This window comes from Chrysemys picta, chromosome 4, assembly GCF_011386835.1.
Source record: "Chrysemys picta bellii isolate R12L10 chromosome 4, ASM1138683v2, whole genome shotgun sequence".
Lineage (NCBI taxonomy): Eukaryota > Metazoa > Chordata > Testudines > Emydidae > Chrysemys > Chrysemys picta.
This window is the reverse complement of record NC_088794.1, coordinates 38,499,849-38,514,356: the sequence shown is the minus strand read 5'-3', so window position 1 is coordinate 38,514,356 and position 14,508 is coordinate 38,499,849. Positions and strand designations below refer to the sequence as shown.

General features: G+C 41.1%; 1 protein-coding gene across 7 annotated transcripts in view; it reads right to left on the bottom strand.

The window, feature by feature from the left end:
* The window catches only part of KCNQ1 (potassium voltage-gated channel subfamily Q member 1), a 553,010-nt gene that overhangs the window by 352,899 nt on the left and 185,603 nt on the right, over positions 1–14,508 (bottom strand). For all 7 annotated transcript variants that reach the window (XM_005306858.4, XM_065594691.1, XM_005306857.5 and 4 more), the window contains exons 7-9: positions 4,615–4,725; positions 2,683–2,778; positions 1,433–1,561 (exon numbers count right to left, since the gene is read on the bottom strand). In XM_005306858.4, the coding sequence (XP_005306915.2) occupies positions 1,433–1,561; positions 2,683–2,778; positions 4,615–4,725 (336 nt within the window). The remainder of the gene's footprint in view (positions 1–1,432; positions 1,562–2,682; positions 2,779–4,614; positions 4,726–14,508) is intronic.

The following is a 14,508-nucleotide window of genomic DNA, read 5'->3' as shown; positions in this document are numbered from 1 at the left end:
TGTATGTTACAAACTTTATTCGATAACACATTTAAAATAAACAGGTACTGGCTTCTGTGCTGAAGAATCATAGTACCCTCCTAATTCAGCTATTCTAAACTAGACAAAAGTGGCTTGATAAAGATAACGGCAAATTAGGAAAGGAAATCAAAATAATTTTTCGGAAGGTAAAACAAGATTATCATACTGCCTACATAAATCACGTGTGGTTTCATGGCTACAAAGGACCAGATCCTCAACTGCTGCAAACAGACATAGCTCTATTGACATTAATTGACTTATGCCTATTTAGTCCAGGTAGGGATCTGGCCCAATATTCTTTTTCACTTCCTGGGCAAGCCTGTTACATACTTCTGCGGTGCACTGTAAAATAGCTACAATCGGAATGGGTGAAGTAATGCATAATATAAATGTATTTTTGCAAAGTGCCTCTCATAGCAAAATATTCTGAAGTGCTTTACAAGCAGTTTACATAGAATATCACTGAGGTGCAACTAATTCTGGGGTGGAGGGAGAGAAAGAGGCAGCTAACTAGCATACTCCACAAAGTTCGGGGAACAGGACATTTTAGCCAAGGACACACAGACAAAATTCTTATAAAGTAGTACCCTGGGACCATGAATGGCAATTCCTTAAGAAGCGGAAGCCCTCTTGTGTCTGTAAGAACAAACATGCAAACTGGGTAGCCGGATACACAAATGGGTATTTGCAGACACAATTATTCAAAATGTGGGTGTGTGCACGTTTGCATAATGCAAGTTTAGGAGGGCCTCTGCTCTTTGGAAATGTGGTCCTCTTGCTTGAGGAAAAGCAAATAAGACTTCATTTTTTTCAGGTTTTATCCAACACACCCAAATCATATAAATCAAGTGGAACTCAATTTTATCTGCCTCATACAGTTCAGTCTACCTACTAGGTATTTATTTTAATTATACTGTATATACACAGTTTTGTTTGTATAAGAACATATATTATTTGAGATCACTTGACATGAAAGGCTACTGTATATAAACACACTGTGTTATTACCAAAGAGGCAGATTGAGCCATAAGAATAATATTTGAGAGCAGCACAGTATTTTACCATTGCAAGGGCAAGTGCTCGCTTTATCTTCCCATTGATCATTATTTTGCAGTGTCCTGCATTCAATTACTGGTTGATATAAGTGAGTTATGTCACTGCTGTGTCCCTCAAAACTCTCATATCCATCAAAGTCAAACCAGTGAATTACAGCAAAGTAAACTACAGATATAAATGTTTCTATCTGGAAAATCCCAATGTTCATTTAAAAAACAAAACTTTAAGTTCAAGCAATATATTGTAATACAAATACAATTTATAGCTTCTGGAGAATGAGCACATTCAATTTAATCTACCAAGCAAATGTATTCACTGAACTACCAAAATGGGAAAGGAAACCAGGGTTACTTACCGATACCATTACTGATTTCTTTGATTTTGGACTAGGTGACATCAAATGATAATTTTTGGCAGGTTTTCTTATGTATATTTTCCATGTAGAAGAGTCTGGGTTTTCTGCTGCATAGCACCTCCATGCAGTCTAAAATAAATGTTCGCAGTACAATTATTACAATAGATTCATTGTTAGAGCTTCTAAAATGTGATTTTCCAGAAAGTTAAAGAGGATATTAGAAATTATTGATGTGTTCAGGTTCCCTCAGAAATGAAGAGTAATTTATCATTTGGTGTTGTGGAAAATCCTCATTTAGTAAATTCGATCCATCTAATTTTAAATTGTTTGATAAACAAAAAAGGGGGAGAAATGTTCTTTATTTAACCACATCTTTTATTTGCAATAAGCAGGGTCAGGACAACATGAAGAGGGAAGGATGGGCTCATAGGAAGCCTTCTGGGCTGGGACTCAAGAGATCTCAGTTGAATTCCCCGCTCTGCACGGACTCCCTGCATGACCTTGGTTGGGCACATCACTTAACCTATCCTGTGCTTCAGGTCCCTATCTGTAAAATGGGATTTCCTGGTCTGCCTGACCTCCCAGGAAGTCAACTCCCTAAGAAGCTGGCTCCCCAACTGTCCACTTGGCAAGGCTCTTGGAAGCTGGAGCTCCCAATCTCCATGGCAACCTACCTGGTAGGCTCCCCAGGCGAGCTGGGTTCCTGGGAGCCCAGAGAGCTCAGACCAGACATTTTTGAAAAATTCCATTTTAGGTCCTCCAAATTGGAATTTTTTTGAAAGTGTTCATCCCATAGAAAATTTTGCATAACTGACCCTTTGTTTGGATTTGTAATAGGTTTTGGTTTGTTCATTTGTTTTTTTATTGAAAATGAAAAATTTTCTGTAGGATAGAAATTTTGGTAACTGCACAGCTCTAATTTGTAGTTGCTGCAAGATAAAAGAGTTCAGATCTAACAATTCTTGTATCAAACAACCAACCATCACAGGATATTTTTCTGCAAGAAATTTAAAACAGCTGATCTGAACTGTTTGCACTGTCTTTTGTGGAGAATATTTCCAATTGCTCTGGCCACGATTTTCCCTTTAATGATGGGATTTTCAGAGTCACCTAGGAGATCTGGATTCCCAATTAATTTTTAAATGGGAATTTAGTGTCCAAATCCTTCAGGCAGCTTTGAAAAAAAAACACACTCAGCCTGAGATAAAAGGGAGAAAATAAATGCATTTAAAATATAGCAGTCCAGGTACCTGAATGAGAGATGCAGCGGCTGGGATTTGACGGTTAAAGTGTTTCTGTCTTTGTTTCTGTTGTACTTTCAGGGCAAAGCCTGAACCGAGAATTCCCTAAGGGAAGAAAGAAAATAAAGATCTAACATTTAGAAAAAAAAATATTTCAACACTCTGGCCAAATTACATCATATTAATAAAGTTTTATTCGGCATCATAAACAACTTAGATAATTATTCAGGGGAAATGACTTAATATGCAGTAGTTTTCAGTCTCGGTTAGAATTTCTTCTTGGAACTTAAAATGTTAGTTCTTTTGTGGCCTGATCCAAAGCCCATACAAGTCAATGGAAATCTTTCGGTTTTGGATCAACCCTCTAGAGAATAAGCGTAGATGGTATTTCACAGTCTGAAAACCACATAACTGCTTGTGCAGATGAAGAGTCAAATCTGAAAGAGTGTCTTTACTCTGATTTGCCTACCCCTTCAGTGTGATGAGAAGTCCATGTATTATTAAGTCATGAGCAAGCTTTTTTTGGATGCATCTATAGAAGGAAAATTGGGGCCTATGATTCTCCACCAGTGGTAGCAATGGTGGAAGCTGAAGTGTTTTCAGGACTCAGGTGAGTTTACCGCCATGTCATCTGACCCGACTCAAGAGCAATTAATACATGAGGTCTAGTAAACCATTCCAAAAGTAAGCGTAGTCCAGTTCACTTGTTTAGTTATCACCTCCTCTGTGGAGACATTTAATGTAAGGTTTAACAGCACAGTGGTAAAAACAACTGAGACCTGTTTACACTATGGCCTTTAACTGCACCACTAGAAAATAGCGGGTTCGAATTATGCCAGTGTAGGCAAGACAACAGGGCCGCTGGCTACCTTGGCTTTACTGTACTGAACTCTGCCGCTATCAAATGTTCCAGTTAGAAATTAATAGGAAATGCATTTTGTTCTCTCTGAAATTCATTTCACAGAGGTCACAGAGGCGATGACAATTAAACAAGTGAACCATGCTACATTTAGTATTGGAATTATTAAGGGTTTGCAGTAGACCCAAAGACCCATTCCAGTTGTGTTTAGCTGCATTAGTATTTCTTTTTGAACATGCTCTTAGGACAAGGTAGAAGCATACAAGGCTTATTATAAACCAATTATTATTACCAGGAGGACAATACCTAACTTTTGTTAGTTGTCCTATGCAAAAAGCAGATTAATTATTTCTCCTTTGTATCAAAATAACACTGAAAATAAACTTATTTTACAGCTACAACTAACTGGGAAATCTGCCAGGCAAGTGATAAGCATGTTCATGAACATAAAGACATCAGAATAATTACTTTAAAAACATCTCTGAAGACATTAGGTTCAGAAAAAAATCAGGACCAAAGAAATAGCTTTACAAGTCATTTTATTTATCAAAGATCATTTCTGAGTAATAGAAAGGGGGGTGAAGATAAGAATGGAAAAGAACAGACAAAAACAATGCAAGTTTATACCTGTTAAAACACTTCTATGCATATTCTAATAAAGGTTTAAATCTCCTGATTCAGCAAAGCAAATGCTTAAATTCATCCCTATTCAGCAGAGTATTTAAACCCATTGCCATCAATGACACTGAAGCACATGCTGAAGTGCTTTTGATGCATTGGGGCTTTAAAAAACTAGATCATCAGCATTAGTGCACTCACAAAAATGATTACCATGTGAATTTAATGTATTGTACTCCTCTAAAACCTGAAAAGAAAGGTATTCTCATTTAAACTCTAGCAAATGTAGACTGCACCGAATAGAACACTGTATAAAATTAATAAGGAAACACAAAAATTCTTTTTAGCTACTTTTGATATTTTTAAAAAATGTTGGCACGTTGAAAATATTCATAAAAGATGCAATGGTCCATTCATTCATTTAAGAACAAACTGTCAGGAAAATAACCCATAAGAGAACCTACCGCAGGAAGGGCAAAAAATGAGATAGCAAACACGGAAAAACAAGATGCAATGGTCTTTCCTATCCACGTCTGAGGTACCTTATCCCCATAACCAATAGTTGTAACAGTCACCTGTAAAGAGAAGTACATATGGCATTACAGAAAATATTAACATAGCCTTCATTCATTTTTTGGCATACATATTCAGTTGGTTACAATCAAAGATGCAAAATTATGCACAAGTCTATTTTTCACACAAAGCATTTATATTAAGAATTATACTATATTGCCATTAAATTGTAGTGCTGATCAAAAGTTTTTCCACACACAAAAAAATGTAAGAAAGTACACTTTTAAAAAAAATGAAAAAGTCTGCACAACCATTTTGGTTTTATTTGAAATTTTTCATTTTAAAAAATATGGATGGAAACTTGAGAGTTTAGTTTGTTCTTCAGTTTTTTCTTCTCTCTCTCTATGCTATTTCTTGGTGTGTGTTTGCTATTTCAGGGAGGTTGTTTTCATTTTTTCATTTTCAAGGCTTTTTGTTTTGTTTTTGGGGGGAAGGGGAAGAAAGGTTGCATTCCATGTTTAATTGATTAGCTTAGTCACCCATTGTAGGATTTTTCAAAACTGAAGCTCTTCATTTGTGAAAATTCTTGCTTTTGGAAAAAATTCTATAAAAAGATAATGCCAAAGAAAAATTTGAATGCAAAAACCCAGTCAGCTTGCATTAATGTGATTGCTGTTATGCATCCATCAGGTTACTCCTGTCTTGTAACAGGAGTAACATCAAAGATGGGCAAGAACCTTGGGCCAGATTTGCAAAAGTATTTAGTTGCTTAATAATGCAAATAGAGTCTCAGTAGGATTTTCAAAAGGACTAAGCAGGTTAGATGCTGTTGTGTTAATTTCAATAGAATAAATGGGTACAGAGAGTTAAAGGTGTTAGCATAAGCCTGTAACTGTCCAACATTACACAGTTAAACAAAGTTCAGAGTAGTATCTGCATAGTTATTATATTGTACTGTATTAATATATAAAAATGCTCAGTATAATTTTCATTCTAGCATAAGTTGCTTGATTTTTAAAAGTTCTGAGCACTCTACCTCTTCTTGCTGAGCACTCACTAATTTTGTTGAAATCAACTATCGGAATCAGGCTTGGTTTGCATGTAAGGCAAAGTTTACTCCTCTAGATATTTCAAGTGTTTATCCTTTTGTTTTTAAAACCTCATGGTAAAAATACAAATTAGCACATTTTTCAACTGCAGAAAATATTTATATGCACCTCCTGGTAGTGTGTGAATTATACTTTGTTCGCTCAAAATTGGTATTGTAATCTGATACTAAAAGAGAAGACAATGTTTGAATAATTGTCAGCTTGCTAGTTTTACAGCACTGTTATTGGTAGAACGACCGAGAACTGCTCTGCTGCTAACTTAGGGCCTGAGGATCTGGCATGATCTCAGGCGTAATTACATTGCTTCACAGGAAAGACTGACTTAGTTAAGCTCAGTCGATAAGTTCCTAATATCCAATTGGTTAAAGCCAGTATTGAGGGCATATGCTAATGGGAGGAACTGATCAATGTTAAAACATTGACTAAAGCATCTCTCTCTGAGTAAGGATGTATAAACAGATAATTCTTCTCTTTAATAAAGAGTGTTTTCAAGCACATTTGCAGTCGCAGAGAAAAATCTTCAGGTAAGAAATACATCAAAGTAATTTTAATAGGTACAAAACAAGTTAGTTGTAGACTTTTTCTAGAGTCTCTCTCGGGAACACAAATCAGTCTGCCATCGTTACCCTTTGGAAAACAGTGTGGGACTCAGAGCCAAAATGAAACTAATATTCATGGAATAATCTTACAATTGAGACAAGGCTGCTAGAGCTGTGCTTGTACAGGCAAGGACACTGAGTCAGCTCCTGTTGCCACTTTTCATGGCCATGCCTCTCCCTAGGAACTTCTCTTGTAGTGAAGTTCCATGAATAAGGTACTTCCCACCAGAGTTATAAGTAGGGTTGCCAACCCTCCCAGATTGGCCGGGAGTCTACTGCAATCAGCATCGCTCTCCCGATGGCTATTGAAAGGAATCTGGGAGATATTGGGCTGCTAAAAGTCCAGTTGGTGGCGCAGTGGGGCTAAGGCAGGCTCCTTGCCTGCCCTGGCTCTGCGCAGCTCCCGGAAGCGACCAGCACATCCCTCTGGCTCCTACGCGCAGGGGTGACCAGGGGGTCTCTGCGCACTGCCCCCATCCTCTCCTGCACCCCAACCCTCTGTCCTAGCCCTGAGCCCCCTCCAGCACCCAAACTCCCTCCTAGAGCCCGCACTCCCTTTTGCACCTCTTCCCTCCTCCAACCCCTTGGCCCCAGCCCGGAGCCCCCTCCTGTATCCCAAACCCCTCATCCCTGGCCCACCCCAGAGCCCATACCCCCAGCCAGAGGCCTCACCCCCAGCCCTGAGCCCCCTCCTGCACCCAAACTCCCTCCCAGAGCCTGAACCCCAACCCCCTGCCTCAGCCCGGAGTCCTCTCTCATGCTCCGAGCCCCTCAGCCTAGAGCCAACCCCCTGCCCCAGCCCGGTGAAAGTGAGTGACGGGCAGGGAGAGCAAGGGGTGGGGCCTCAGAAGGGGAGGGACAGAGGCAGGGCTTTGGGGAAGGAGTGGGGCAAGGGTGTTTGGGTTTGTGCGATTAGAAAGTTGGCAATCCTTGGTAGGCCTTTCACCTAATTGGGCTTGATTAGGTAATCTCTTATGAAAATCAGGGGTTTTATCCCAACTCAGCAGATGTCATGAAGAAAAAAGAAATCCAACAGACTCAGCAGATCTATAACCCAACATAGCTGATTGTCAGCGATCTGTGAAGCAGTTCCAAAATATCAAATGGTCTAGATGAATTATGTCACTTTCATTAAGATGATCACAAGATCTTTTGATCATGAACTGGATCAAAGGCTCGACAATAAAGCCATTGACCATTTTATAAAGTTCTAATTTAAAAATCCCATAACAAAACAAATAAAAGTATTTTTTAATGTAGATGTGGAACTGAAGAAGTCTATGGCTTAATTATAAGTACAGAGATTCACACATCCCATTTTAAATTTCAAAGCAAATTGGTTCTAACTCTCTAATCTGCAGTCAAGCAAATTAGCAAATAAGCAAAAATCCCTGTTCAAATAATGGCTTAATTTCATCAATCTGAATAAAAAAATAAAAATAGCTATTAAAAAACACTGATACAGAGTAAAAAATATTTTTCTTTATCTTAATACTAATTTGGGGGTTTAATTCCTCACAGGACCTCACAAATTGAGTAGTCATCACCATAGTCAAAAGGTACCTCATTTATCAACGAGTACATGCATATTTGAACTGAAAAATTAGATAGCGAAAACAAATTACAAGTAACAGATGTAGCCCCATTTTTAAAAACTTTAGCAAAGAAATTCAGTTTCAGTTCACTGTTTTTCTCCCCAAACTCTCAGGATGCTGTTTCCAATTATTGAAGGAAGGATAAAAGCCAAGGGACTATACTCAATGTCCACCTCTGCCACAGATTTCCTGTGATCTAGGGCAAGTACTTTAATCATCTTGTGCCTCAGTTTCCCATTCTTCAAAACAATGATAATTATACTTAATCACCTCACAGGATGTTTTGAAGCTTGAGTCATTAATATTTATACAGCACTTTGAAATCCTACAACGGAATATCTGCCTTCCATTTACTAAAACACTGTGTACAATATAAAAGCTTTTCTCAATACTGATGATTAACTACCTTAAAATTAAAAAGTCAAAGCCATTTAGCTATATCAAAAGACATTCATGAGGCATTACTGTTGTTTCTGTTAAGTACTTAGTGCTGTAAGTAACATATTATGTCAGTTCTCCATTATTAAGACTGCACCAAGTCATTATTTACAGGAAGTCAAGGCTTTCTCCTGTGCGCTGCAGAAATAATGGAATTTAATACAACAACAACAACAACAAGAGCAGTAGGTATAAATTCAGCCTACAAGAGCAATTAAAATTCTCACAGGTCTTCAACTCTCTTTACCAGTGCAAGGACAACTATAACTGAGCTTTGCTAGAACAGAATAATGGCTCTTCCCAACATACACAAACGCAGTCTTGCCAGGGATGTGGTTTTCCCAAAATTCCAATTGTAAAGCACCAAAAAACCCCAAAGCCAAAACTAAACAAGCCCCAAATCAACCCAACATTATCATCTGAGTGCCTACCAACTGCTCCTTTAAGATGCATCAGTGCTTCTGAAACTTTAAACCTTGACAAACCACTTATCAAAACAAACGTGCACAGGTCCCACCTCCCTAAAGATGATAACTGGACAAAACTTTTTCAAACAATTTTTTAATAAAAAAAAAAGTGCATATTTAGTGACCAAATAGTTTCATGAATTCATGTTGATTTTTACCAAACAATTCATTTTTTTTTGGGGGGGGGGGGGGGGGGGGAGACGGGGACCTAAAAATATGCCTCGAACCCTCAAAACATTGTTTCAATATTTTCAAAATGAAATGTTTCAATTTTTCAGTTTGCAATGAATTTTTGTTTCAACATTTAATTTTATTTGTAATTTAAAACAAAAAAACATTAAAAATTAATGTTAGACGGTTCAGCCACCTCATGGGTGGGCAGAGCATAGCATCCTTTCTGTCTCTGCCGTCCCTTGCCTGCAGCTACTCAGTAGTCTGTTCATTCTTGCAACTCAGTCCTCCATTTAGGATGCTTAGAAAATTACTGCTCCTGGGGTAACAAAGTCCAAATGAAAACCTGAGATCTTAGTGACCATGTACTAGGCCTTTAGCCCTGATCTAGACTCATTAGTCCTTGCCCCTTTACTCTCTCCTGTGTTGATGTGGTAGGAGAACCCATGCCTACCCCCTTCTCTGGGGTTCCATGGGTTCCACCTAATAAGCAGCGAGGGCCTATTTTTCAGGATCCCTCACTGGTTCCCTGGGCTCCTTCCCTTTTGCAAGCATCTGTCATGGAGCTGCACTCTCCAGTCCTCTGTCCCTACAATTTCATCTCTCAGTGCAGCTTTTCTCAGTCTGTTGCTAAGGAGCTCTCTCAGGGTGGCTCCTAGCCTCTCTGGAAGGTTCCACTTCCAGGCCACTGCCAGGGTATAAGCTCCCTGTGACAGACTGTAATATCCTGAAAACACCTCATGGAATGAAGATAAATTTTAATTTAGTTCAGAAAACTTTACTGAATTAGAATTAATGTAGGGTTACCATATTTAAAAAATAAAAAAAGAGGACACTCCACGGGCCCTGGCCCCGCCCCTTTCCCACCCCCAGCCCCGCCCCTTCCCCAAAGTCCCCGCCCTAACTCCCCCTCCTCCCTCCCAGCCATGCGAAAAGGGCTGCCCAAGCGCTACCAGCTTCACCGTTTGCCAGGCAGCCTCCAGACCCTGCGCCTCCAGCACAGCTGGAGCCTGGGAGGGGAAGCACCCAGCCGGGGGCGCAGGGTCTGGAGGCTGCCCAGCAAACCATGAAGCCAGTAGCACTCAGGCTTCGGGCAGCCCCTATGCCTCCGGACCCTGCGCCCCTGGCTGGGCACTTCTCCTCCCCGGCTCCAGCTGCTCTGCTCCTCCCGACTCAACTTCGGCTCTGTTTAAGAGCCAAGCTGCCCGAGCCAGCGCTACCGGCTTCGGGTAGCCCCCTTGCCTCCGGACCCTGCGCCGCCGGAGCAGAGCAGCTGGACCCCGGGAAGGGAAGTGCCCGGCCGGCGGCTCGGAGTCCGGAGGCACGGGGGTTGCCTAAAGCCGGTAGTGCTGGCTCGGGCAGCTTGGCTCTTAAACAGAGCCGAAGTCTGAGTCAGGGGAGGAGCAGAGCAGCCGCGGGAGAGGAAGTGCCCAGACGGTATTTTTCCCGGACATGTTCGGCTTTTTGGCAATTCCCCCCGGATGGGGGTTTGATTGCCGAAAAGCTGGACATGTCCGTGAAAAACCGGACGTAAGGTAACACTAATTAATGCCTTTGGGGTAGACTGTGTGAAAAATGCAACTATGCATATGTTGTTGTGGAAGCATTGGATGTGCCTTCTGTAGTAGGGAGTGGGGATGCTAATGAACATCCACCATTAGAAGCCTTTGAAGCTCCCCTGAAGAGACCCACATACTAGTTCAGACTGGATTCTCCAGAGACCAACTGACAAAGAAAACACTTTTGGCTAAAGAGCCTGGGTTTACGCTGATTCAGGGCATTCTCCTTGATCCAGCTAATGGACAGGACTCCTGGTTCATGGAGGGCCCCAATCCTTAGAAGAGAATTGGAAGGACTCGGCCTATTGAGGCCTCATAAGACTGCATCCTTATTCTGAGCTGAAACTCTGATTAACTTGTAACCACAAAAACTCCTACAGTGGTGTAGTGCTTATTAACATGTGTGTAGGTTCTTTTATTGTTTTTAATACATTTTTTCTGTCATGCTTTTTACATTAAATAACACAGTAGGCTTGCTTAGAAAGAACTGTGTGTAATGTATATCTGTTGCAATCATTTTGTTACACTAGTCTACAATTTTTGAGAAGTCGTCTGCTTCAGAGATAAAATGTTCTATTTATTATGTATTTTGATGTGCTGAATACAAATATGACAATTAAAACAACTGATTGGCTACTGTTTCTAAGATATTTAAGTTTTTACATTTTATGTCTATGTATATTGTGAAGATAGTAGAGTTTTAATCATAAATTGTAAACCTAGGTCTTTTCATGTGTTTATGGTTGCTTTACATGATAATATTTCACCTGTCCTGTTTATGTAACACTTTAAAAATCAGAAAAAGGGTTATATAAATAAAATTGATTATGAAACAAAAGGCAAAAAACTATTATGTACATAGTTTAGTCCTATTCAGTGTCTACTCGGTGCTTCTTGGCTTGTCTCTTGTATTCATTAAATGGAACATCTTTTGTCACTGTCCAGCAATAGTCTGCAAGCATTGATGGGCTCCATTTGCCCTGATAGTGTTTCTCCATTGTTGCAATGTCCTGGTGAAATCGCTCGCCGTGCTCGTCGCTCACTGCTCCGCAGTTCGGTGGAAAAAAATCTAGATGAGAGTGCAAAAAATGTATCTTTAGTGACATGTTGCAACCAAGGCTTTTGTATGCCCTGAGGAGGTTTTCCACCAACAACCTGTAGTTGTCTGCCTTGTTGTTTCCGAGAAAATTTATTGCCACTAACTGGAAGGCTTTCCATGCCGTCTTTTTCTTGCCACGCAGTGCATGGTCAAATGCATCATCTCGAAGAAGTTCACGAATCTGAGGACCAACAAAGACACCTTCCTTTATCTTAGCTTCACTTAACCTTGGAAATTTTCCACGGAGGTACTTGAAAGCTGCTTGTGTTTTGTCAATGGCCTTGACAAAGTTCTTCATCAGACCCAGATTGATGTGTAAGGGTGGTAACAAAATCTTCCTTGATTCAACAAGTGGTGGATGCTGAACACTTTTCCTCCCAAGCTCCAATGACTGTCGGAGTGGCCAATCTTTCTTGATGTAGTGGGAATCCCTTGCACGACTATCCCATTCACAGAGAAAACAGCAGTACTTTGTGTATCCAGTCTGCAGACCAAGCAAGAGAGCAACAACCTTCAAATCGCCACAAAGCTGCCACTGATGTTGGTCATAGTTTATGCACCTCAAAAGTTGTTTCATGTTGTCATAGGTTTCCTTCATATGGACTGCATGAGCAACTAGAATTGATGGCAAAACATTGCCATTATGCAGTAAAACAGCTTTAAGACTCATCTTCGATGAATCAATGAACAGTCTCCACTCATCTGGATCGTGAACGATGTTGAGGGCTGCCATCACACCATCGATGTTGTTGCAGGCTACAGGATCACCTTCCATGAAGAAGAATGGGACAAGATCCTTTTGATGGTCACGGAACATGGAAACCCTAACATCACCTGCCAGGAGATTCCACTGCTGTAGTCTGGAGCCCAACAGCTCTGCCTTACTCTTGGGTAGTTCCAAATCCCTGACAAGGTCATTCAGTTCACCTTGTGTTATGAGGTGTGGTTCAGAGGAGGAGGATGGGAGAAAATGTGGGTCCTGTGACATTGATGGTTCAGGACTAGAAGTTTCATCCTCTTCCTCGTCTGACTCAAGTGAGAAGGATTCTGGTGCATCAGGAACCGGCAGTCCTTCTCCATGGGGTATTGGGCGTATAGCTGATGGAATGTTTGGATAATGCACAGTCCACTTTTTCTTCTTTGACACACCTTTCCCAACTGGAGGCACCATGCAGAAGTAACAATTGCTGGTATGATCTGTTGGCTCTCTCCAAATCATTGGCACTGCAAAAGGCATAGATTTCCTTTTCCTGTTCAACCACTGGCGAAGATTTGTTGCACAAGTGTTGCGGCATATGTGTGGGGCCCACCTCTTGTCCTGATCTCCAATTTTGCAGCCAAAATAAAGGTGATAGGCTTTCTTAACCATAGTGGTTATACTGCGCTTTTGTAATGCAAAAGTCACTTCACCACAAACAGAGCAGAAGTTATCTGCACTATTCACACAAGTATGAGGCATCTCTGCTCACTTTGGCTAAACAGAATTGTGTCCCTTTGCAAAATCAAACACTGACAAATAAGAGAGCACGACACTGTATGATTTCTAGAGCTGATATAGGGTAATTTGTTTAGCAGAGTGATGTAAGCTTCGTTATGATTGCATCATCCATGACTTCTCGGAATAACATTATGCAATTCCTATCATGTATGATGCAATACCAGCTTCAGATTGCATCATTCATTGTTTTGCCTAAAAAGCAAGTACTGTCCAAACCCAGTCATAGATTTATTCATAGATCCAGTCAAAGATGAATTTTAGTCATTTCTGGTTTAAATTGAGATCCCTTCCCTTTATAACTCACTTATCCTCCGCCATTCCCAAGTCAAGGGTCGTATATACTGACCCAATAGCATATCTTGAAAACTAGAGCCAATCAACAATTTTAAGCATCATTTTCATTCTCAGTGACCCAGAATTAGTAAAGTTTGACTACATTTATTTCAGAAGCATTTTGGCTGTAGAGCACTGTTATCGGTCTGTGAAGAGAAAGCGAGCAGGTCTGTCTAGGCAGACTGTCTTTGCTGGGAAATACACAGGGAAAGCAGGGAACGGTGCAGCCTGGTAATACCCCACTCAAAAGGTAAAAAGAGATACAACTGGAGAGCTGGAAGCCAAGAGAGGGTGCCCTTGCTGAACCACTGAGGGGAAATGCCCTGAACTGTGACACTTCCTACAGCAGCTCTCCTCCCTCAGTCCTCCCCTATTGGCCCTGCAATCCTTCCATGACAGGAAAGCCCCACCTGGGGCACCCTCCAGTGGCAGGCTACAGCACAACAAGTGTGCCCAGCCTCAGTTTCCCTTTTTGTCCACCCACAAAAGAAAATCTATCTCAACGTCCAAATCAAAAGTCCACCGTGATAGAGCATGAAACCCCATATTGGGCCCGAAGGGTTATACCTTTTGTAATACTGAGCTCAGATAGCTCTGTTTCCCTGGGCCTACCAAGAATGCTTTGGCTGGAGGAGCAAGTTAAAAGGAACTCAGAAGCCCAGTCAAAAAGTGGTGGACAAGCTGCAGGAGAGACAACTCCTTCTCTGGGAAACCAGGCAGAAGGTTGAACCTGAGAGAGGGCCACAGACCAGGTAAGGTCCCACAGGCAGTGTCTTCTGCAAACACCACCCCCTTTGAGAGCCAACAGGTGCTGGGAGGGCCCTGCTCATTTGGACTTTTGTTACGCTGTTGACTGTTTGGACTGTAAGGGCCATGCGTCAAACTGATGGAGCACAGAGGCAAGAAACAGCCCGGGGCAGTGGCCTTAGACTCTCTGCAAGGAGGACCCTGCCGGTGTTACTTCCCACAGGGCTGTG